Source organism: Pseudopipra pipra, chromosome 9 (genome assembly GCF_036250125.1).
Source record: "Pseudopipra pipra isolate bDixPip1 chromosome 9, bDixPip1.hap1, whole genome shotgun sequence".
NCBI lineage: Eukaryota > Metazoa > Chordata > Aves > Passeriformes > Pipridae > Pseudopipra > Pseudopipra pipra.
This window is the reverse complement of record NC_087557.1, coordinates 24813769-24840685: the sequence shown is the minus strand read 5'-3', so window position 1 is coordinate 24840685 and position 26917 is coordinate 24813769. Positions and strand designations below refer to the sequence as shown.

At 40.4% G+C, this 26917-nt stretch overlaps 1 protein-coding gene across 4 annotated transcripts in view; it reads right to left on the bottom strand.

Moving 5' to 3' along the window:
* Positions 1-26917, bottom strand: part of BEND5 (BEN domain containing 5) — a 907022-nt gene that overhangs the window by 144721 nt on the left and 735384 nt on the right. For all 4 annotated transcript variants that reach the window (XM_064665265.1, XM_064665267.1, XM_064665266.1 and 1 more), the window contains one exon: positions 12431-12542. In XM_064665265.1, the coding sequence (XP_064521335.1) occupies positions 12431-12542 (112 nt within the window). The remainder of the gene's footprint in view (positions 1-12430; positions 12543-26917) is intronic.

Sequence of the window (26917 nt, the reverse complement as noted above, 5' to 3'; positions counted from 1 at the left end):
GCACTTAGGGAACATTATAGACACAGACCCCATTCAACAGCTTAAACTGGGCTCTAGATCAAGAAAACATATGCAAAACTGCAGGGTTGCTGCCTGCAAAAGCCAGCTAGTAATGCTACCAGCATTAAGCTATTTTTGATGCCTATGAATCTAAAAGTGCAGTTTTTCAAGTTTAAGAAAAATAACAACTCTGGAAGCAGCCCTGCTACATTATAATCCTCATAGGATGAGTTTGCAGAAGGCAAAGATCCTGGCAACCTGAAATCATAAAGGATATCTATTATACTTTTCAAAAGAGCAGCAGTATTATTCATTCAGCTCTAGCCATGCACTCTGCAACTAAAGCCTATCTGCCTAAAATATCCCAATTGGATCCATTAGTTTCCTTTCCTTTAAGCTGTCAGGCAGCCACTGTATTCTTCTCATAGGATTCCTGTTCTCCAGCCCAGGCTCTGGATGGCACAGTAAACCAGGCACAAGACGAAAATAAGCAGTGGAGAATCCTATCTACAGGATTATTTGGGATTACTGTTTTGGAATGACACATGCCAAGAAATCAAGGGACCTATCCTATACCTCTCTGTATTGTCACAAAGACAGTATAATGGCCTTCACTGAGGATAATGATCTTTTATGTAGGGAAATCATATTGTCTGTAGGCTTTTCCCACTCAAAATACACCTTCACTTTTTTTTTTTTTTTTTCAATTTAGTGATGCTTTATGGCACTGAACAGTAACTCCAATAAGGTTCAGGTAGCCCCAAACACCAGAATCACAGGAATGCAGAGGTAGAGGAATGCAGGATAGAACAGAGCTCTCTTTTAGGCAGAACAAACTACTATTGTTTGTCCATAAACCTGATAGTGCCAATCCAGTCATCATACAGCCACTCCTACTTTATTCTTGGAAGAGTACAAGAGACTGTCAGAGAGCAGCAGCAGGAGCTGTGTTTTCTTTGCCATGCACGAGCTCCTGAAAGAACAGCCACCCAGAGGTCCCTGGACGTGGGCAGCACAGGGTGTTTGAGAAAACAATGCAAGCAAAAGCCCACATATGTCAAAAATAAGCACAAAAAGCTCATGTCATCCAGTGACAACTTGGATTCTCAATTTCTTTAAAATCATTTGGTTAGAAACTTTACCAAAGCTTTTCAGAAATTCAAAATACGCAATAGGTGGTGGATTGCCTTGATCTTCACGCCTGTCAATTCATCCAAAAAAGGCTAGCAGATGTATGAGGAATAAATTCCTCTTCCAAAATGAAAACTACCATTAAGCCACTGTTATCCATGTTATCTGACTTGTCCCCTATAAAGAGCAGCTCTAATTTGGGAATTCCCTCTAGGCTCCTCACTGTGAACACCAAAGCAAATAACTCATTTAGCTTTTCTGCAAAGACCTTATTTTCCTTGAGCACTTCTTTTACATCTTGATCATCTATCAACCTTATAGACCTTCAGGCAGGCTTCTTGCCTCTGATGTGTTTGAAAAAGTTTTTATTATTAGTTTTTATGCCTTTAGCAAGTTATTCTTCAAAATTGTTTTTGTCCTCTATTATTATGGGTTTGCATTTAACTTGCCAGAGTATACTGGGGTTTTTTTCCTTAGTTCATTTGGGCAAGACTTCAAAGGGTATCCTTTAATGCTAATGACCTTCTTCAGTCTAATAATCCCCTTTGCTAACTTCTCATGCAACCTTTTATAAAGTTGTGGAGTTTTTCAAATAGGGGTAAGACACTTACTCTCTAATGGTAAAGCTGCAAAAATGCATTTCTACAATGGTGATTTTATATAGCTGCCATGTCACCCCAAAGTGTTATTTTGTTCTGTTTTGCCCTCTTAGCTACCGCTTTTAGTTTTCTTTTCCATTTTATGTTGGTCCCCTTTCAGAAGTATGTGCCAATCTAAGGTCTTTTTGGCTTTTGTACTCCACCAGGAATGATGAATTTGAGCATGTTTATATTTATTATTACAGAACGTTTCTTTGACAGGTACATCTTCAATCAAGACTTAATCCTTGCTCAGGGATAAATAAAAAAAATTTGCTCTTCTCTTTCAGGCTCTGATTTCTTGCATCAAGAAGATATCATTTTTAAAGGGTATAAATGCAGTTTCTACATCAACTTTAACCGTGACACTTAATCAGGCTCTGCCACTACTTTCTTTGAGTCCTCATTGCCTCTTTGGTAATTCTGAGCATGATACTATAAAGTTGCTTAGTGCCACCATCCCATTTTGGCATGAAATTTTAATGCACAGGGACTGTGAGATTGTTAAGTACTTGTTGATACAATTCCACTCCCTGCCTTTTTTTAACTTTTATTTTCCCTTTTTTGCTTCTGAGCTTTCTTTTAACTATAATGTCACTCCTCCCCTGGCTTGGTTTCCTCTGCTATTTGTGTATAATTTTATACTGCTATTCCACTGCTCCCTGATTGAGATGCTATTATGTCAAATATCCTCATTTAAAATCAGCATTTCACTTTACCCATCTTCACTGCATACACTGGGCTAATTGTCCACTGGCTCTATTACTGCTATCTTGCACCAGTAGAATAGCATGAACAGACATAGTTAGGTCAAACACTTGGCCAGCTGTCTGTAAATCATTTTTGAATACTAAGAGCTCTTTTGTATTAAATAAAAAAGCCCTGGCAGTGACTTTGCCCCTGTGTCTTAAAAGGCAAATGCAATCCCAGGTGGAAAATTGAGCCACATGAACAAAGGGCATGGTCCCGATGCCTTCTGAAGGAGGAAAAATAAAATGGATCAGCTCATTCCAGGCATTCCCACTTGCATCCTGTGAGAAGCCCCTTCTCTAAGAAGCTCTGGCAAGAGCCAGCTGGAATTGCCTGCTGCATCGTGCCGGAGCTCATTCTCCTCAGTGCTCATCACTTCAAATGCAACCACTGACTGAAGCAGACTTGTCAGTGACCTTGACTCTGACCCAGTTTATAGAAGCACTTGGGGAAGGAGCAGAAGCGAAGGGGGAGTTTTTCATAAGTGGCTAAAAGAAAATCTCAAACTCTGTTTCTCACTGAAAAGCAGAGAAGAGGAGGAGAAACATGAAACCAGAATTACTGAGGAGGAGCTTAATCATGTCTCCCAGACTCAAGGAAACTCTCAACGCAGCACTGAACATATCAGCCACTCCCTGATTAATGCTACTTACAATTTAAAAAAACAAACAACAACAAACCCTCTCTCCCCAATGCAGATATCAAGAAGAACTTGATAACATCACATCTGTAAGAACTACAGAATGTAGAAGCAGGAAGAAAATGCAAAAGAGTGGGAAAAGAATCCATACTGAACCCCTCTTGTACACTCAGTCCAAGACAAAAATGTGAGTATTACATAAAGGGAATATTTTCTTCCATTGGCAAGGGGTAAATTCTTTGAAGAGACGGCTCTGATTCATCAGCAGGGTGCTGGAAGGTGCCCCTAGAAAAATAGAGAACATGGCTGTATATCTTCAAAAAACTATTTTAGGAGACACTATTTCCTCAGAGGGATATTTGAGTTGTGTTCAGTCCTCTAGGCACATCCCAGGAAAATACAACCATGTTTTGATGGTAGAGAGGATACTAAAGCTTTGATGGATAATATTTTGATCCAAGGTAAAAGAGAGGAGTTTGACTAAAGGCCCTAAAGAGCTGGGGAAAGAGACAGAGATGCTGAGCTGAAACTAAGAAAGCAACAACAGAAGTTCCATGTAATAGCAATAAAACACCTGGAAGAAAAGATAAGGTGTACAGTAGATCACTGCAAAGTGGAGGTCATAACTAACATGTCTGCCCCAAACCAAAAACAGCAGCACAAAGATTTCTCAGAATGGCAAACTACTGGGAAAAAAAAAAAAACGAAACACATGCCTGATTTAGATGTTTAGAGCAGCAATGTGCATGTTACTGCACGCAGATAACCTAAGTCACAGGATGCAAATATTAATACAACATGGGAGAATATTAAAGAGTTAACTTTAAGAATAATAGTTTCTACTTATCTAGAAATATGACAGTAAACCACGCTAATCTTTCTACAGTGTTTCATGGAGGAGTCTGAGTATCATACAGAACAACAGCTTAGAAGTTTCAGGTACAAATGAAAACTGGCCAATATTGTGTTGAAACAAAGGAAATTGTAGTCTCTGGGATTAAAACATTCCATTCTTCTTTGGGTTATTAATTTTACCTGATACTGTTCCTATTCTAGATAAAAATATTACCAAATGGGGATAGCAAAAAAACCCCATCAACCCATCAACTGTGTCAGAGATTACAACTATGGTAATATAATTAGCACGTTAAGTACAAACAGAGAGAAATTTGGGAGCTGTAGACACATTTCAGACACATTTCCTGGAGAGTCAGGAGTATTTGACAAAAGTACAGTGGAGCATCATCCAGAGATAGATTGTGAGTGTGTCAATGTGATCAAAACAAAACAAAATCAGCCAAAAAGCCTGTCTAGTTTAGATGAAATGTGGTTTATAATTCTCAAATTATAAATTTTGCTTAGCAAAAAATAAGGGTTTTAGCAGAGAGTCGCCTCAACAGCACATCCCTTCCTTGACTATCACTTTAACAAGGAGATCACAGTTTCAGGTGGAACTTCATCTAATGGTGTCCATGATTCCTAAAACATTACTAGAGAAATTATATATTCACTTTTATATATACACTTATACATATGAAGATTTACCCAGAGAAATTATATATTCACTTTTATATATACATTTATATATATGAAGATTTACATGCTGAAAACTAATCAAAGAGAAGGGACAAAAAAATCATAGATTAATTGGAGATGAGAAGGAAATCTGTAGAGGTTATTGAGTGTATTCAATTGCCTCAAAAGGGAATTAACTCTATCTAAACTTTTTTCAATAAATACCTGTCATAAAACCCTCCAGTGGCAAAGATTCAGCATCTCCTGCAAATAATCCATTCCAGTGCAAAAAACAGCTCTGCTACTAGTAAATTTCTTATAATACAGTCCGTGTTAAAAGGACTGTGAGAAGATTGCTAAGATCAGAAGCTGCTTTACCCAGCATAAAAACAGAACACAGTGGTAGATCACAAGAGAATGTTTATTCCAGAACAAACTGGAAGAATTTGTAAAATTACATGAAAGAAACTGAGGAGTTTGGAACTGCTACCCTCACAAAATTGCTTATCAGAAAATGCCATAGCTCACAAACTGATCATGCACATCACATTTGCTTCTGTCAGCAGATACCAAATATATCCATATTTTACAATGGGAAGAGTTTAAGGGGAATACTTTTACGCAGTCTATATGAAGTATAACATTATCTAGAGCATTAGTAGCTCCTATTATGCTAGTCCAAAAGGAAAGTGTGAAATAAAGTCAAAATCCTAAGCACAAGCAGAAGAATCAGACAATGATGGGTATATTACTCTACTAAATTAAACCAGTGGTGAAAGGTCATTCTCACAACTGTTTCCTTCAGCAGAGAACTGAAACAAGAATGATATTTGCAAACTATGAAAAAGTTACACTTCAGTCAACAGGGACTTGCAAGATAGAAGTGGTACAGGGCATTTCTACAATGTCAACAAAGCAGCAGAAGCATGAACATTACCATAGAAAGTAGCCACAGGGCTATCATAGCTGAACACATACTGCATCAGCAGAGGTAATCTCTCTTCTAATTTCAGGAGGAGAGAAATAAGAGGCAGCATGTTGGCCATTTTGCCAGAGAAGAACTCAGAATAACATATACTACATTACACTGAGAATTATTGGCAAAAGATGATGTCTCATGACAGCTGTTTTGATGTCAGAGTGAAAACCATCAGGTGCAAATGACAACTCGGAATATCTAAGGGACTATGTGAACATCACTCTCTAGTAGGTTGTTAAAATTCAGTATTGAGTTAAAAATGATTATTCATCACTATTGTGTGTTTCAGCTGGGGAAGGAAGTCCAAGAGCTCTGCTAACAGCAAAATGGAGCCAGGTATGTTATGCTACAGATCTCATTACCCTATATTAATCTGTTATGACTCCTTCTACCAGATGAAGCAGACCTCAACTGATCTTTTTGGCTCTGAGTGATTTTTGAGCAATACCAAACCCCAATCAACAGTCTTTCCAAACATTTATTAACATCCAAACTGGCTTCAGCTAGAATGAGAATTGGCTTATAATTTTTCCAGTGAAATATATTCAATTTTGTTGCTCCAGTTTATAACAGGAGCAGGGGAGATGATGAGAGAAAAGAAGAATTTTTGAAAAGAAAACAATTGCTTCCAGTCATTCAAATGTTATATTGAATAATACAGCTTGTGGGCTTATAGCATTAGGAGCCTAAGTGTACAATTTTGATGTGAAACCCTTGCAAAAATTGTTGTTATACTTTACTTGTCAACTACCCAATATCACACTGATGATAATACTAACAACGTCGTTTCAGGAGATGAGTGGAAGTAGAGCCTCTAAGACTGACACATTTGCAGGACTGACAAAAATCAAATTTATGACACTCTCCAGCAAATCACACGCACATTGGAGACCAGCTGCATTTTTCTAAATGTGGAGTTGTCTGGTAAAGCATGTGGCACTGCCCAAGGCAGAGGGGACAGGAGGTCACTAAAGCAACTCAAGTCACTAAAGCTGCTGTTAGGAATAGTTGCAACCTGCAAAGTATCAGTTACAGGATTCTAAGTCTATATTTTGTGACCTAGTCTTCCATAAAAGCGGAATGCTTCCCTCAAAATAGGGTACTGCCTGTGCAACAAGGGATACTAGAAAGACCAAGAGCCTTATTTCCATCTCTGCAAAAGTTCAGGATAATGAAGAAACTGGGGGGTTGGATGTGCTACATGTGGATCACTCCCACAACACCATACTTTGAACATGGCTCCTGCACAGTCCTCTTCTTGATAGTTCACTCTAGATGCTGCTACTGAAGGCCCAGAAAAGAAGTAGGTGGAACAGCAGCATTGACAGTGAGTAGCCTAAACAGCTCTGAAACACAGCAGTAGGCAGAGGGGCAGGGACTGAGGGCATTAAGAGCTGAATTGCATCTTTGAAAGAATTGGGAAGTGGTCCAGAGTGGTAAGAACACGTGCAACCTCCTGACAGGGATGAGCTCAGCACCAGAATGAGAGAAAGAGAAGGTCTGTGAGTTGGCTATAGTCTGAGAAAGTTGGTTATATTCTCTCTATGAAGAGGAGCATAGTCATCTGCTGAAGAATCCAGTCACATTGACTAACCAGACAAATTTAATTCCCCTGTACTCTTACTGCTTGCCCACTCAAGCCTACCTGGAAAAGCAAGGCCTCCGGAGAGACAGGAAGATTGGAAACATTTACTTTTGTTCAAGTCCAAGCCTGCACATGGGATATAAAAAAACCTTCTCAAAAACATAAAAGGTGTCACTGACCCTTAAATAACACCCCTGATGCCTGCAGTATTATGTTTACTCATCCTTTCTTATTACTAATTCTGCTGTCAGTAGATACCCCAAAGCCCACGGGCTCTTTCCCTCCCTCATGCCTGTCCACAGCAACAGCAGATTGCCATCCTCCATCAGCTAATTCATCAGTCCTGGTGGCAGACGTCTGTGTGGTGGACCTAAAGGTTCCAGTCCAGCAGATGACTCAGAGTTTAGCATGGTGGGGCTTCATTTCAGCTGTATGTTTTGCTTTGAATCGATGAAAACTTTCACCCAGAATAGTATTAAAAGTATGCAAAGGCTGCAACATCAAGCACTCCAAAGTCAGGAATGGATACAGAAAAGTTACTTAAGCAGAAATAATTTAAATTTTAGTATATGTGTGCATGACAAAGGAGATGATAATTAAAAAGCACATCCCAGGTGAGTGGTTTTTTTGTTTTCTTTTTGGTCATCATTTTGTTTTCTCTAGCTCACTCAGGTCACAAGGTGAATAGCATCTAGCAAAGGAATCATTTGCATGTAGGACTTCAGTCTCAATGACAACAGGACATGGAAAACAGGCAGAATAGAAGAAAGATGGAAGAAAGAAGACAAACTCTAGTGTTGCAGTGTGAGTTCCTGGGAACACTGAATCCCATTTCTGCATTTTCATTTTGGAGGGGCAAATTACTAGAAATAGATTCATTCCAAGGAATCAGTAGCTACCTATTCTTTTTCTTCTATGTCCTAAGAACTCCAAATGACAGAAACAGTCTATCCCAATCCTCCTTACAGAAGGAAGAGGTAGAAACAAGACAATGAACTTATCAATCTTTGCTGAATGACATGAAACAAATCTGATTCCAGGCATCTTAAATCATCTATCACAAACAAGTAGGTACTTCTGATCATAACTGTCTGTTTGTTTCCTATCCACACAAGGATAACACATTTATCTCTCGTAGGGGTCCCCCCCAAAAAAATAATCAACACTTCTGAAATGCTCCCAGGGTACAACAATGAGCAAAACAAAAGAGCCCACAAGGAGATTAACAATTCTATCCTCAGAGCAGGATCTCAATAGCGCACAGTAAATACAGGACAAGGCAGCACAATGAACACTGAAGCTAAACCAAAATGCTGAATAGCTGCTTATTATGTGGAAGTTTTCCATTTGGAGAACTCAGTGAGGCAGGGGTCTAGCTGGGAGAATAACATGAGCCCCTGTGATTAAAGGCCACATCACAATGCACACAGACGAGGGGACTGAGCTGGCACTGAGCACACTACCTGAGTTCACTCATTAAATCTGTTTTAAAGAGTGCATTTGCTTGTTGGGAGAAGTGCTGGATGGTCATATGGAACCTGTCTGACAACCAAGCAGTTATGCTGCTCTCTCTGTGTCTGAGGTTTCATGTTAACCCAGAGGTAAGGACTGATCTCTGTTGACCACCCCTATCTTGACCTTGCCAGTACTGACCACTTGATCCCCACTCCAAAACATTAAAGCACATGTTTAACCATAAGCACAAAAGGAACATTCCTGAATTCAATCAGATTGTTCATGTGTTTTGATCTAGCTGTGATTATCTGCTTTATTGGATTCCTTGCCTAGGATATAGACATTCATACTCCAAACACCTCTCGGCGTGAAGTGTGTTACCAGGCCCAAACAGAAACTTTTGGATCCGCAGTTCAGCTGTTGGAATGGCTCATATGAACATGCTTTAACATACTTAAAAGTCAGCTGAGTTGTTTTAAACAATACATTCATGTTCAGAGCTAATTCTGCTAACCTGCTCCAGCACAGACAGGGAAACCATCAACATGTGTCATCTGGTGGAACGGGGGAAGACATTGCTCTCTATATGGGCAGGGAAAGGTGCTTATGAACAGAAACATCTCCAGCTACAGCACATGATCAAGAAGAGTAAGTCTGTCACTTCAGTGTCATCTGCAAGACTGATACCACTAGAAAGAGCTGAGAACATCCCTTCACTTTGTGTATGCCAACACAATGACAGTGATCATCAGAGTGATTGTGTCAAAATCAGTGATGTGGAGATCAAAAGCTTCCTATTGTTCTCTCATTTTTTGACCCATCTACTCCTTCCTAAGGATGATAGGGTCATTATGAAATTCAAAACACTTTAAAAATAAAATAAGCACACTTTGTAAAAGCCAGAAGAACAGTGAACCACAGGTGCTTTGGTTTATTTTTATACAATAACTACAGCAAACACTCAGCCTTGGAACACTCAGTGCTGGAATCACTGTAGCTGTGTGTGTGCCTCGTACCCACTTCACTTATTTCTGAGTCAGTCATCCTCCCTGCTCCAAAATGAACTTTTTTTCAAAGGAAGCAGCTTATCTTCCATACTGCAGAGCAGAAGAAAAATCCTCCTATACAGCAATATTTAAAACATGGTTTTATGGTCTTATGGCAGCTAATTTTCCTTAAGTGATTTAAGGGAATGAATACATCTAAAAGTGTTGCACTGAGCTGTTCTGCAATGCCAACATGAAGCTAAACTTCCTCTGCTTTAAACAGTCCAGTCTTCTGTGGGCAGCCTCTCATGGCAGATCTTGTCTGGAATGGGAGGGATGAAGGTTATTTTTTTATTACACTATTTTTCAGGGAACTGGACCTTGCATTTTACTTCATTTCATTTTCCCGAGTGTGGGAAGACCTCAGGTGAGGAGAAGGTGGCAGGACAGATATGTTCAAATGCATAATCCCTGATCTGATGCAGTTTGACACCAGCCCTCCTGCAGCTGGTCACCTCTGCATGCAGCCAACCATCTATCATGTATTACTCATCTGAAAGTAACATTCTACACCTGAAAAGTACTTAACATTTTTAGCTGCCTGAAAGAATTCAAAGCAGGTTTTATTCTGGCACTGTCAGAACTTAATAAAAACAGTCACTGCTAAAGCAGGATGGTGCATGCACAGTCCCACGCCCTCTCAGTGAGGCAGCTGGTATTTTTGTCCCAGCACTTTGGATGTGGTCTTTCCATACAAATATTACTGGTATCAGAGGGACTAAGACCCTGGTATTGCCTGAAAACAACAGTTATCCCATATACTGCATTATATTGCTGAGCATCCCTGGAACTGTCAGAAAGGCTGGTGTTGACTAAGGGATGATAAAACCAGACAAGAAGGTCTTTTAGTGAGTAGCTAATTCACTGAGAAATGGAATTCTGGAAAGCAACCTGAACTTTGCTGGTACTTCAATCCAAAATATATAATTTCTAAATAGTATTTTTTAAAAAAATAAATAACCCTGAAAATGAAATGTTACACTTGTGTTTGAAAGGCTCCTTTTTCTTTTCCTCCAAAAGAAATGAACTGGAACTGGTTCATCTCAGGTTGATCACTGGGGAGGGGTGGGAGACAGAGAGACTGAGGAAAAAAAAGATTTCCATTTCAGACCAATTCTGACCAAACATTTCTTTTGATTTTTCATTTTACCCACCACAGCAAATTAATTCATTCTTCACACACAGGGCAGCTGGAAACTACCAGAATTTTCAAAGCTGCCCTAGAAGGGGATGAAGCTGAAAACAATTTCCCCCTGCCTCCAAGAATAGCTTTATTTTACTGACAGTGACTTTTAATAGTGCCAAGATTTGTTGCCTTACTTGCTACAAGCATTTCCCTACACTCGAACTCCTTGTAATATTTAAGCATCTCTTTCTTTTTGAAAGAAAGCTTTCTTCTCAAAGCAGTCTGTATGCTCTCTCCATCTTCTTAGAAGGCAAATTGTCTTGCTATTTGGGGTAGAAAACAGAGGAAGGACCAGGCTGGCTCTAAAGCTCCTTTCTGTGCCTTCCATCATCATCATCATCAATCTGATACAGCTTTGGAGCCTTGGTCAGAGACACAATGCTAAGTGCTGCAGGAACTGACTAGAAAGACAAATTCTCTGCCAAACAATTAGCAGTCTAAGAAAATATTTTTCATGCAATTGGATTCCACTCTATATGTAAGGATCTTATCTATTAACCTATCTTCCTTGTACCTAAAACCTCTTCTGTACAGGTATCACTACTAGGTGAAAGATAAAAAGTCCAATTAAGATGTATTGGGAAAACCAGGAGTTAAATTAAAGAAGGTCTTATCCTATACATGATGTAGCCAGGGGTAAGAATCCTCTTTCTTTATTAGCAAGGCAAACCAGGTCCTTTTTCAAAGTAACAAAAAGGAAAAGAAAAAAAAATAAAAGGAAAAATTAGCAAAGCTTTAGGGCATTAAAGATCCAAATTCCCTCTCCGTAGTGGGAAGCAAAAAGAAAGGACAAATACCAGGAATTCTACAAGGAAAAAAATCATAATCTATAAAATCTCCTTTTATTTTTTGGTAGAGATTTTTTCCTACCCATCTCCATTTTTTTTTCAGCAGTTTTTCTTAGGTGCCACGTTCAATAATCCTTCTGCGCTTTGATGTCAAACATTCAATAGCTGTCTGCCTCCCTCCCACTCCTCTTCTCCATATTCTCCGCAATCCATCTCCTCTGATTAGCTAAGATTTCACCTTCAAGAACACCTCTGCTTCTCCGAGTGAGCATGACTGTGTGCGTGCGTGTTTATATAATATTTGCAAATATTCTCCCCCTCCTGCACTGCATGTTACACAGCAACCCCTGCCAGAGCTCCGGATTAAGCATCAATGCCATTCCATAATTCAATTTGGGGGACCTGCTGTTTTGAATCCGGCTCAGAGCATGAGAGCAGCTCGATTGAATTTAGGCCCTGCTTGCAGAATTATTTCATATTTAATCCGAGCTGAACTTCATTTCACTTGCTCTCTCTACTTCTGATGCTTCCTGTGACAAAAGACACAAATGTTGCCCGATCTCATGCGGTGTGTGTGTGCTTGCTGACTTCTCCCTTATTTTGGTTTACCACTGGATTAAACCACGTCAGAGCTACTTGCACCTCACACAGCCCTGCAGCGAGAAGGAGTTGGTACCTCAGCAAGGGGTTGTTCTGGCATCCCCCTTCCCCACTCACCGGATTGTTGTACATGTCGATGATGAGCTGTTTCACTCCGTGCAGTGTGGGATGAGCCCAAGGAGATGGATTTGCCCAGTGCCGGTTTAAATCGAACCCCATCAGGGAGCACCTGCATGCACACAAAAACAAACACACACAAATGACATGTATGGGCTGCAGCAGCCTCTTCTGGGTTATGCTGAAGAATTAGGGCTATATTCTGCAGCTGATGTACTTAAATATGTTCTTCTGATGGGAAAAAGCAAATACTCTCCTGAGGTAAGACTGCAGTAATGGCCACTTTTAGAAATAATGTGACCAGCAGAATATCACTGAAACACCTTCGGTAATTCGGCCTTCTTCCCCTCCAAACCACCTGTGCTCACTCTATCCTTTGCCTTTTTCCAGCTTGGCAGGCTGGCTCTGGAACAGTCTGCCTGACCTTTGAGGTCCCCTTCTCTTCCATGCTCTGGCTGAGGGTCTGTAGCTACGAGGGTGATTCATACAGGGCACCACCAGACCTTTAGTTTGCCCTCAGTCAGGCTTTGACTCAGCAAAGCTGTAAAGAGCATTGTAATCGATGGCCGTTAAGTAGGTGCTTAAGGGTTTCAAAGCATGAATGTCATTGTTCCACTAACCCAGGGCCTCAGCCTCTCCCCCTCCTGCAATTGCCTACACAAAACTTAGCCAACCAAGACACCAAGTTAAAATGCTTATTGGCCATCAAATCCTGTAAGCGTTGAAGCATGTATGCCACCTTGGCTTCTCCTTCCTGCCCTAACTCACATCCTTCTCAGTACATTTGATTCTGCTGCTCCCAGTCCTATGGAGTAGTATCCCATTCTTTGTGAAGTCCCACTGAAACTCAAGAGGCTGTCATTAGAGTGAACACAGGAGAAATTAAAAAGCTGGAAGTGGCACAAATAGGGGGAGGTGAAAATCATGTCCCTTGCCTAGTGCAGAGATCACCTAGACAATCTGTGGCCACTGATACATGCAGGAAGAGAAGTCTCTCTGTCATCTCAAGCTGAGCTCAGGATCAGTGGACCCTGGGTGGATCTTACTCAGGCATTCTGTGAAAGACCACACAAATAATAAAAGCCCAGGTAGAGATGCAGCTTCCTCTATAGTAAAAACAAATAAACAAAAAAATCAACCTCGCTCTAAGCCTTAAAGCTTCTTGAGGAAAGTAGAGCTTTCATCGATCCCCGGTCTATTACAAGCAGGTCTTTTCAGCTCTAATCTTTTAAACACACCTATGCAAACAATAGAAATTTACTCCTGTAGTGCTATCCTTTGACAAAAAATTCTAAGGATCTGATGGCCAGAAGCCATAGGTTGAACTGGCAAAAAGAAAATATTATAAAAACTAAGAGCAGAGAGGTGAAATGCTAAGAAAAGCGAGAGGATGAAACCAGAGGTTGAAATTCATTTCCAAAACTGATGAATAAATATTTTCCCATGAACCAAAAGATACGAAGTTAATGGGACATTCTTTTGTATAAGAAAGAAATTCTGTGCTCCCTGGGCTGGGCTCAGACAACCCAACCATGAGGCTGTCTGGGAGCTCTGCAGCTCCATCACTGCTGAACTGGATGGCTTGCTGTCAGGGAGAAGTCACCTCCTTGTCTTCCACTTCTGTGCTTGTATAGAAAACAGATGGATTTCTTTTCTGGACACTCCAAAAGCTACAATTCCACAGACAACTCTGTAAGTTGTCTCCATCCCACTAAAGCAAACCATATTGGATCGGATTTCTCTCTCTCTTCTGTTTGTCTTCATGTAAACTCTCTCCACTCAGTTCTACTAAATCTTATCTTCTTTTGAACTCATAGACATTAATAAAAATCAGAAGTACTTCCAGAGATGTAGGTAGAATTACACTGGGATAAAACTGGTAGAAGAGCAGAATGAGAGGAATAAGTTTTTCATTTAATAAAAGTGGAATCTGTCACGACTCTTACCATATTTTGGCACAGTTCCCAAGAAAACAACATTCTTACTGTACAAAAATTTTCTTAAGAGTTCAGAATCTGAAATTATATCCTTTTATATGGTTAGTGGGTCATATTTACATTTTTAAATAATATTTAACACTAATAACACTATAGAAAATGAGTATATTTTGATTCCATTACGTTCATCTCCAAAGCACATCGAATTGGCCAAGCTATGCGTGCCAAAACAAATTTTAAATTCATACATGGATTGTCAATATTAAATTTGGGGTTTGGGACCTTTTAGATAACCTTACCTAAGTCATCCCTACAGGGAATAGAAGTAAGCATTACTTAATTTTTGTAAGTTCCTAACTAAGGCATTGAAATTTGAAGGATTTGGATGTGTCATAAATGTCAGGTAAATGATGAATCTCATAGTTCATTTAAAGCAACAAGAACAGTTGGAAATAGTTGTTTTTACTTGAGAAGACTTTATAAACAGAAGGAAGCAATGCTTAACAAACAAGTTATTCATTTGGGAAGCTCCTCTGAGCTCTATTTAATAGGAATCCAAATTAATTTTCAAATATCATTTAGCTAGTCTTTGATGTTGTGTATCACATCTTTATCAATGTAACAACAATTAATTAAGTTTCTGATGTAGGCATTACTATTTCTTCCCAGCCTGGAAACAGTGCAAAGTTTTCTCCTCCCTCCCAGTTTTTAAGCCTTTTTCTTCTTTCCTTTTTGCCTAAAGACAAATTTGTATCTACCACATTCTCTCTTTATTCATCTGCTGCAAACTCATGGCCTCTCTAAGGAAACATCAAGTTGTGTTCCCTGGTACTTCAGATTTGATTATTGACTCTATTACATGTAGAATTGTCTCCCAAAGCTCACGTATATCAGGACATGACCAAAACATACGGCAAGAGTCTCCCACATGCCTCTTACAGATCCTGCATTCATTATATTCTTTTGCTCCCAGATGATGTGATCTCCCTTGTGGCTAATACCTCCAATGCAAGAGCTTGAACAGGATGACTTAAAAATTGCATCTTGCACTGCTGTTTAATTCCTCCTCCCAGTTTTAAACCAGCTCATTTTTAGTACACTGTGCTGCTGGTTCTGCTGCTTAACTGTTTGCCTGCTGCTTCAAGCACTGGGTAGGCAAAGTAGAAATACAGATATAGTCTGGAAACAGCAGCTCTATGGTGGGAAACAACTGTGTTCCAACACAATACACAATCTTTCAATATGAGATCAGCTCTCTTGCTCAGACTGCAAGTGTTGTCATTGGCTTCAATACACCTCACCTGCCCATAAGTGTTCCCCTAATTTTGAAAGTGCCTCCAGATCTGCCCTACACAGATTAGATTTATCTTGTTCAGTAAATAATTACAAGGGGAGAAAAAAACCACCTAAATTATATCAAAGGGCTGTTTAAGGATGATCTTGGAAAGGGAGCATGGAAAACAGAAAATCAGAAGACAGAGACTCCAAGAGATGCAAGGGAAGACAAAAGCAGCTTCAAAATTGGTGAGCGTTGGGGGTTTTGCAGAGCAAGGGCACTGCAGAATATCCCATTCCATGAGGCTTAATGACCACGCCCATCCATGCTCTTACAAATGTGGCAGGTCACATTGCCATGGAGCCCAAAAAGTGCTGGCACAGACTCTCACAGGTTAGGAAAAAAGCACAGTCAGAAGTAGGGGAGCTTTTTATAACAAGCAAAGTAGCACCTGATTGTGGTTTTCATTCCTACTGTGAAAACCTGGGTTGTTTCTCACATAGTCATTGCTACCACAAAAAATGACATGTATGCAATTTAAAATGTTTAAGCTGATAATAGTTGTTTGAATTTTGGCTTATGCTTGCTAGAGTTTGCTAGATATACAGACCACATACGATATTTCTGCTCTGTGACTGACTGTACATTTAAATCAGGTTCTGTGAATATTCTTGTTGAATTAGAATTCGTGTTTCATGAACGTTTCCAAGCCTTTTTCTAAAATTTCTGCTTTCTGTAAGTAGATAAATTTATTACAGTGTTTATAAATTTACATAAACACAGTGCAAATTCAGTCAAAGCAAATGAGTTTCAAAATTGCAATGGAAACTGAAACATTTTGCAGTATTCATCCCTCCCTACTTGGGAGGCAGCCAGATCTCAAGAGGTTACCAGCTCAACTCAGTGAAACCAAAGATGTTCAGACCAGCATGCAGCTTGCTGGGCAGTTATCTGGACAGAACCCCTTTGCCTCTGGGACATCACTGCTTTTAAGGATTTCCTGTGCAGCTGCTTCAATGACCACATCCTTGTCCCTTTCTAGAATCAATAAAGATTTAGTACCAAGGCCAATGCTGGGTTTATTTTTTTAGGGCTGCTTCTCATTCTTTTAGGGTGTGCCTCTCCCTTCTGGAATCTCCAAGCTATAGAAACCTCCAGGAACTCTGCCTTCCTTTCACTTCAGTCCTCCCTCCCCTGCTCGTTTTTCCAAACCATGTGAGTCTAAGTCTCTTACTAACAGACCCATTTCCACAAGGTGAGATATGGAGAATAATGGAGGAAAGGAGGTAAAGAAATCCTTTTTCACGGCGTGTGATTTATTACAAAGAGAACTCTACACCCTTCCCTTCAGCTTTGTGAGGTTGCGTTGGTTCATTGGATCAGCACCAGGTGAATCTCCAGATAATGCCGAACACAAAGCAGGGAGTTCCAACCCACAAATGGCACTACCAACAGGGTGAGGATTTGAAATTGAAAAGGTAGTGGGGAGGGGGAGCACTCTTTTTTTTTTTTTTTTTTTTTCCCTCCTGGGCTCATGGCAATAAGAGTGGAGACAGAGGGTAATTGGTCTCTATTGTTGCAGTTCTTGAAGCAAGAGTTATAGCAGGGAACTGCCATGAGACTGCAGCCTGCAAGAGCATGCAGGGAGAGCAGGTGTGCGGCGTGAGAGACTAAAGGCAAGGGCAACACACGGAAGATTTGCTTCTTTTAATAAATACCATTTTAAAACTGATATATTCACGACATTTTACAAATCAACTCCACACCTGCCATCAAAGTCAGGTCTTCATTAGTGTGCATTTCACCATTAGGGTGCTTGGGGTTTGTGATTTATGCATTTGCCTATTATTCATTAAAGAGGACTCATTCAAGCCCACATATTCTAAAGCAATTAGGTAGCAAGCCATCCTAACACGCCAGCTACAGAGAAACCCCCCCCTCCCAGCAGATTCTCCTCCTCCCCAGCTTCCCGCATTTTTAATTTAGAGCTCTGGAAACCCTCACAAAGGCTATTTAGCAGAGCCACTGCAGAGTGCTCCAGGCAGAGCGAGTGGCCGTGCATAGGAGACCAGCACTAGCTCCCAGAGACCACATGGTGGAGTAGATGTTTGCAGAATGAGCACTGCACAGCGTACTGACATAATTTTAAATCGTACATGACGGTTAAAGATGTGTTTCTCCATTTTCTGTGTAAACAATGTTAAATAAGAATAAACACAAAGGGATATTTTCTCTTTCTGATGAATACATGCATTTCTCAGAGCTGGTAATAGGCGCCACAGACACACGCACCAAGGAAGACACACATCCCCACATGACAGGGGCATGCTCTGATCTTCAGGATATATCTCAATTCTTGCATTAACTCTCCCCCCACACCCCAGGTCCTCAGCAATGCCAGAAGGATTCCTGGGCACGAAGCAGCATGCCAGAAATAAAAACTCATCCTGCAGTCAGGAGCCCTCCGCCCTGTGAGTGTGCCTGGGATGTCAGACAGTGAGATCCCATCGCTAGTGCAGCTCACCCCTCAGGCTATCATAGGACTCTTCCCCCCTCCACATATTTTCCTGCAGGGTGCTCAGCCCAACTGTCAGCGTTTCAAGGGACAGGGTTTCCAACATTTTCCCTGGGAGGCAACCCACAGTTTAGCAAAGCTCTCCCATAGGAAACTCATGCCTTTCCCCTTGTGTGGGTCTCTCTGAACATATGCTCTTCAGGAGCATGTCCCATCTGTCCTGCCCTGGGAAAGTGTTTTCAGACTCCTGTTCCCAGTTGCACACTGAGTCACACTGCCACATCAATCTTGTGCACTCAGGTGCTTTAACCAAGTTATTGAGAACACCTACAGTTCTTCCATTTTAAAGCCTGATTCATTGTTTGGCCTTTTCAAAACCAAACATATCACTGACTTAATGAGATGAACACAGGAGACAGCGGTTTTTTCCAATTTTTGGATCCCAAAAAATTTCCACTGTAGCCACAGACCCTTGAGAAATCTCACATACATAACCCATAATGCAGCATTATATGAATACTCTTTTCCAGTGTAGTCCAAAAGCCACCTGCTCATGAATCACAAGCTGTAAACTACTGAGAAAGAGAATTTTAACATGTGCTTAATTTACTGGATTCCCACCCTGTCAACAAGCCAAACTCCTCTAGGCCCTCCTGCCCGATCTGCTTGACACTTCCACACAATGCCCTAATTCTGTCTCCTAACAAACGTTTCCCTGCAGACAGGCAACCCTCCTTTAAACTATTTGTACTTTTTTTTTGTGTCTACGTTCCTGGAGGTGGAGGCTGGGTGAAATTAAGTGGTTCATCATCACAGTGGTTCACAGAAAACAGCTAATACACATGTAAGCATTTCTGAGAAAATGGCTCATCTCGAATTATACTTCTGTTCCCACCTCTGCCCTTCCTCAGACTATGCAAATAATCACACTCAACACACCTCACAATCATCAGTGAATACTTCAGCTGCTGTAGGATGATATTCCCGCATATTACAACACACATTTCCCTTACTTCTTGGCATCCAAAGCTGGCAGTCTTGCTTAACCTACTCACCTTCAAGCAAGAGAAAACACACATCATGTTCCCTGTAGCCCAGCATTATACAAACACTCCCAAAAGATGGTTCAGCTCTTACTACCAGACTCACACACAGAAAACTTAAAAAGGGGCCAACCTTAATGTCACAATGATGAGCTCTTAAAAAGTTTGGATATGCCACAGCTGCACAGATACATACAAGCTTCCTTCAGCCCTGAGCTTGCTGTTACTGTGACACAGCCTTTAACTGCAGGAACACAGGGTGTTTTTCCACAGGGCTCTTGCTTTATTCTGTGCACAGGATCAGCACTGTTCATTAATGAGTAGACTATTCAATATTTTGGCTTTTCCTTATTGTTCAGTATGCAACCCTAGGCTCCTGCTTAACTGCTTGCTACTCGAAGCCTGCTCCAAGGACAGAGCTATTCAGTTCTTCATGGCTTTTCTGAAGCGCTCAGCACTGCAGGAGACAACTGCTTTATAAATACTGATGGACTAATTTTCCCAACAGCACTGAACAAGAGGGGACCACATTGTCCCCAATTCATAAAAGAGCAATTGGGACAAAAAGTGGCTTAAATAACAGACATCCACTTATTTGGGCCACTGTATCTGAGAGGCCAAGGACAGGAGTCTTTTTTTAAGAGAATGTGGATTTACATAGTATGTCACAAGTCCAGCATTTATTGCACTCTGATTTGAGCTGAAGCTGACTGAACTCAAGGCTTCTCCAAATCTGACACAAAAAGGGCAATGTGAGTGGACAGAATGTTAGAAACATCCAAGTTTGTAGAATTAGGACAGTTGGAGGTTACTACAAAATGCTAAGACATTACTGGATAGTAAATGGGGTTTGGATGGTTTTCAGTTATACCTTAATTCGGTCATTTTTCTTGGCTTTGCATCCCAATACTGCTGCACTCAACTGTGTCTGAGAACCTGCTCTAATATCTGGTGGTTGGGATTACATTGTACCTGATATTGCCTTTACTCTCTTGAATAGAATTAAATGACTACTCTGCTACATTACAGGCCACCAGACTATCTGCATCCAGAACATTCCTTATGCAAAGGCAGTGATGCTGCACACACATCCTCAATAGGTCATGCCAGAACTCATCCATCTCCATCATCACAAAAGCCTTTGATATCCTGAAGCAAGGGTTTGACTTGATACTAAAACTGTCAAGAAGGTGTGTGCTGTTCTGTTGAGATGGTAAACAGAAAAGCAGCACAGGACTGGCAGACTGCTGGCTGAATTCTGAGGAGCAAGGCTTAACCACCCAGCACCAGGGCATGGGTGTTGACTCCTTTTTATATCTATGTTTGCTAACAGCCTCTGACACACTCAGCCATTTCCCGCTCCCATGCACAGCTAGAATAAGAATATTGATTGTGCTCCTGCATAGTCTTGCCACATCTGCAAATTGTTCAGCTTGCAAATGACTTTTTGCATACATAAATATCCACTTTGGGTGGGTGGGAGAGAAGGCCCCTTTTATTGTCCCTGCACACCCCTGCAAGCCTGCAAGCCGCCTACCCTGCTTCATCAGATGGCATGGGTAAATACCATCAAAATTTGGAGTCAGGGATATGTCCATTAGCCAGGCACTCCCATATAAAGCCCCTTTACCACAACTAAGTCAAAATTTTACAGGTGCCTGGGAAGTCCTGAACAAAACCCCAAGTCTCATAATACAGGAAAGGGGCAAATGATCCAGCGGTTCACTTAGAGTGACATCATGAGACTGTCAAGATGTCCTATGCAACCTAGGGAAAAATTGCAATGCCTTGGTTCTTCACTTGTACAAAGCAGTATCAACCCTCCATGCTGTTTTGAGAGGAAATACATGAAGGATAATAAAGTAGGTTCTACAGATGGAGATTAAGTGACTTATGGAATTGCAGAAAGACTGTCTGACAGACCCTGAATTTGTTTGAGGTTCATTTCCAACAAGATTGTGCTAACAATTCACACTGAACAAACAATCTTGAAATGCCTATAAAAGCAATAAGATATCCTAGTCCATTTTTTGAGAGCCATTCTCTTAGGGTTTGGGTGGAGAAGGGGCATTGTGTTGGGTTGTGCTGTAGTATCAGTGAACATTTCCTCTTGTTCCTTTTACCCCCAAACCCCTGTAACTAAAGATATTTTCCTCTCAAACATGTCTGTATTCTCACTTTAATTTTCAAGGTCATCTGGCCCATTGGGTGTGTTACATATTGCTGTCTAATTAAAGAGAGAAGATTAACCTTATTCTATTAGATTGTTTTAGTACCTGCCATGTGACTACTCTGCCTCAGCAAAGGGACAATGTGGCCAAGTCAGTTAAAAACCAAAACAACGGAAAAATCACAACCCAAACAAAAAACCACACTGAAACCTCCACGTTATTTCATCTTTAGAAAGTCCAGGAGAAACTGAGAATGATGCAAATGTTCTTCCTATAATCACTGCTATGATAAAACAACAAACATTTCATAGCAGAAATAATAGCAGTCTCTTGTTTGTCACATAACATCTCAGGAGATGGCAGGCAAGCTGTAAAGCCCTGATCTGTCTCTGATTGCAATCAACAAAAAGCCCAGATGCTTTCAAAGGGAGTTAAATGAGACTCAGATCTTTCCCAATCACTTGTTAATTTAAGGGGCAGAGTTTTACCATCTGAGCTTCACTGCATGGTGTTGCCTCAGCCCAAACAACACAGAGAACCAGGAACTATTTGACAGCGTGGTGGTCTCCGGTCCCTTTCCAATTTCTACCTCAAATCAGTTAGGCTTTATATTTTCCACCAATCCCATCAGTCAAACACTCTATACTCCCTAGAAGAAAAGCTACCAGGCAAAGATACATTTCTCATCATACTCCATGACATCTCCTCTTACTGACTCAGAACAATGTGTGAGGGGATTTGGTGCCATCACAGGAGATATGGGTCAGTTGTCCGATGCAGATCCTTGTCTGATGCAGAAGAATGGGAATGTAAAGCACTTAAAATGTAACTTCTATCAATCACTGCAATGCACCAGCAGAATGTGATTTGATACCAAGCCAAGCTGAAACTACACATTTTGATTCCAGAGCACTGAAACATCTCATTGCAATGAATAATGGTACAATGACAGATTAGTTTGAGAATCCTGATGAGAATGTTAAATCCAAAAGATTTAAACGTTCAGGGATTCAGAGCATTTTCCTTATTTTGTTATTATCCCTCAAAAAGAGGCATAAATGGGGGTAAAAACTGCCAGAAAAATTCATTATTATATCTTTTTCTGTGATGTATGGAAGAATGCAACAATTACTGAAGCCATGTAACAGCTGAAGAAAAGAGGTGAGGATGAGACAATGTGCCAAACTAAACCTTCAGGTAACCATTACCCAGGCAGATCAGGAAAGAGTTCAGGTAGAAGCTGATCACAGAGTGGTTTGGGTTGAAAGAGACCTTAAAGACCATCTACTTTCAACACCCATGCAGGGATATCTTCCACTACACCAGGTTGCTCAGGGCTCCATCCAGCCTGGCCTTGAACTCTTCCAGGCATGGGGCATCCACAGCTTTCAATCTCCATTGGAAAGATTATATAATGAAGTCAATTTTAATTACACAACAGAGAATCATCATGGGGGGAAAAACCTCCCACATTATGACTTTTTATCCATGGAGATTTTCAAATCTTGCCTGTAAAAAGCCCTAAGTAACCAATGCAACACTTGAAGTTAGCCCTGCTTTGAGAATGGACTGAAGACCTCCAGAGGTCCACATGAAACTCTTTCTCTTTAATAATTCTATGAAAGTTTTAGATACAGGGAAAGTTTCAGTCACTATTCATATCTCAGTGGACACCAGAGAACCCAGCTGTGGGACAACAGACTTCACAGACTCGCCGAATAACTCACTTTCTGCATATTTGCAGCCTCACACAGTTCAGCACCCTTGAGATGAAATCCTACAGCAAAAATGTACAATGAATAAGAACATATATGAATGGGAAGTGGAGGAGCGAACAGATTTCAATTTCAAGCTTTCATGGCTTAGCATAAACAAACATGAAACAATTCATCCTCAGAATATAGAGGTGGGAGGGGGATACGACAGTGTCCTCTAGACACACAGGGAGACTGAGAACTAGGGAGCCTGGAGCAAAGAGAACATTTCAAAAACTGTTTAAAGCCTTAGGAAAGTTTGAAGCAAAAATGAATCCTGCCTGATTCATTCAATGGGTCTCTAACAATAACTCTCTTCGTACACTGCTACCCCCCCAGATTGTCAAAAATAAGCCAGCTCGGTCAAATGTTGCTTTCTTCTTAACAGAAATGACCTTTTAAAATCTCAGTTAAAATTCAAAATGGGTGAACAGATTTTAGAAAAATAAGAACAGTCTAATAACTTTCTGGAGAAAGCCACAGAAATAGCTTCTAAAGAACTCACACTGAGCTAAGTCTCTTTATGCGACTGCAAAGTCTATTTGAATTTTATATTTTTCCCTCTTTTATTTTTCATAAATTCATCCTCTGCCCACATTCATGCTGATATGGGACTAAAACTCAAAATACTCTTTTGAGGTGGTGTCCCATTTCTCCACTAATAAGTGACAGACAGTGCAGTGATCTTATAGTAAATATGAAGTGATTTGGTTCTGTTACATATTCTTGTAAACATTCATTTGAGCTTTAAATGGACAAAAGAAGAAAGTTCACCTTTCCAGCTGATCTGCCCATTAGCTTGCTGTATCCCATAGCAGTAAAAGCAAGGATTATTTGTGTAGGTTCATGTTCACTGTTTTAGCACTTGCAGTTCCTCCCGTGGCAAGTCTGTTTGGAAGCGTTGCTGACAAAACCAGGCTAGTTCAGATGCCATTCCTGAGCCTCTAAAACCACTGCTTCTGGCGTGATGAAGTGCCAGTCCTTGTTTTCCCAACCTATCCCACAATGTAATTATCCTGATGGGGTTCAGGAACCAGTCCCTTCAGCTATACTCTGCCCTGAGAAGTACTTCAATATTTGGCAGGCAAGACAGAAAACTATTCAACAGTCCTGTTCCCTGGTTTGTTCAAACTAGGAGTAGACTCTGAGTGGTGTGGTTTCTACTGTAGACTGAATTAGTTCTTAGATTTTGTTAGTTAGTGCTCCCACCTTTGAGCAGTTCAGAAGTCAATTCTTGTTCTTGCCTTTCAACAGAAAAATGCAAGACTCTGTGTTTGAAAGGCTCACGAAATGGGATTACTGGAGGCATGTAGGGAAAAGAGCAATTCACTGCCTTCAGAATCAAATGATTTCTCTCCATTGGCTTGACCTAAATGCCTGCCAAGAAAGTTGTGGTATCTCTATCTAAAGCTCACAGGACAGAATTAATAAAAAAAAAAAAAAAACAAAACAAACAAACACTGACGGTAGTGAAATGGGTCACTCTGTCCATGCATGTGCTTGAAAAAGAAAGTGGAGGTAAAGAAATCTGAGGATTACAAAATTAAGTGGTTCACCTGCAATGGAAGCACGTGGAAAGAACAGTTTCATGGTCAGGAAGAGATGAAAATTACTTTCTCCACTTTAAAAGAGAATTTATTGAAGCCCAGAAGACAAGAACAGAAGCAAAGAAAACAAAACAAAACAAAACAAAACAGCCCAGAAGAGCTCTGAAAATCCAATCTCTCCCATCAGCCTCTGGAAAATGGATAACCTATGCGTGGTATGATTGAATTTCTCTGTTTCATCACCCTAGTGGAAGCATCTTGTATGAAACTCTGGTTTATGAATTGAGTTTTGAGAGGGGCCTGGGAGAGCAGGAGTTATACCAATCTAATCAGGATGTGACAAACACATGCATCAAAATGTTGCATTGTCAAGATCCAGAAGCCACTTAATTCCAGAAAGATTTTAAAGTTGAGAAAGCAGCTTTGGCAAGAGGATTAGAAATGATGAGAAGGAAGAAGAAAATCCAGGTGGAGGAAGATAGCACAATTTTTTTTCAAAACATCCTTTCAAAAATTAGGCCATGTCCCTACATGGTTTCTGATTCACTTCTTATACAAACCTATGTATTATTCAAATGAAGGACACAGTTGCCTTCTTCCATTTATTCCACCTATTTCCTAAACATATGCTAATAATGAAATGAAAGATGCATGAACTGAGGTAAATAACACCATAAAACCCCATAAACCCCACAGGTTAAAACACCACACAACATTCTGAGCCAAATATCCAACAAAGCAGATTAAATACAAAAATAACATGCTAATGTCATTGCCACAGAGCAAAGAAACATGCTCATGCCAATGCCACAGGACAGGAAGCAGGATTCATGAGATGGGTTTGTGATGGCTCCTAAACAAAAGCCGTGCACAAAAATAGCCCATGATTATCAATAACATGTGATCAAATCAGAAAGCATGTGCATTTAATGCTTCCTTCAAAAGAAGAAGAACATCACAATCACTTTGTATTTGCCTGGTCTCAGCTTGCATTTCCTATCTAAATACCAAAGATAGTTTCACAGGATAAGTACAGATTAGTAAAATATTCAAGGTGATTGAATGGATTAGCATTATTGTTTAGCACAATGCAAGGTGATAGAAAAATCCTCGGAAAAGAAAGATCTGCTATCTGGACAGCCACTTCAAATTATGCAGCTCGCAGGTTGAATTCTCACATTTTTTGTAACATCATCAAGTGTCACAGTGGATGCCTGAAAACAGTTCCAGCTGAAGACTGAGATGTAAAGCTGGGGATCTTGAGCAACAGGTGGAACAAAGATTCCAAAGTAAACTGCTATCTTGTTTGTCACACAAATAGAAAATCCATATGTTAGTGCCAGAGGCAAAAAGAACATGTTCTAGCAAACAGCACCAAAGAAAAAATCCAAACCCTGAAGAAACATTTGTCTATAGGAGAGGGGTGGAAAAGGAAAAAAAAAAAAAAAGGAGTTTAAATGCATCTAAAAAATCAAAATGACATTGAGAGGAATTAACTGTGTACTAAATCCCAACCAGGTAGAAAGCACAAATGCATGCACTCCTCACTATCCTGGCCATTGTAATCATGTCCAGCAGCTTGGTATGTCTGTTTTGCCCACCCTTGCAGGGATCCACACTGTAGTTAACAGGTGTACTGATGTGTTATGTTCCCCTTAGATCCCAAGGATGCAATACCTGATCGAGTAGATAGACTGTTTCACACTGTGACATGGATATTTCATTTATTTCTAGGTATCCAATGTTCACAGAGTGAAGCTCAGGTCAAACTGTGAACAAATCCATGCAACTTGTAATTAGGGATGGAGATCTGGCATTCAGACATTACAATTCTACACAGGTTTTTTTTTGGTTTCCAAAACCAAAGACTTTGTACTTCAAGAGCTAAATCAAGTCCCCTAAAAATCAGACATCTACAGGGTTTTTTTTCACTGAGGTTCTTGGAGCATTTCACAAACATTAAGGAACTGTCCTCCAGTGGTTCAGTGAGGCAGGTGCACAGTATTAGTCTCACTTTGCAACCAAGACCCAGGAACAGAGGAGGAGATTGAGTGAATTGCCCAAGATTGTTCTGCACTTGTCTGACAGAGTCATAAATAGAATTCAGGACTCTACAAAATGTAAATAAATCACCTCCCTCTCTGGAAGAAGCAGAAAAATATTTGTTTACTTTTGACTGCATGCATCCTTGGATGCCTCTGGGTTACAGCCAGGAAAGGAAACATCACTGTTCTGAGCAAGGTC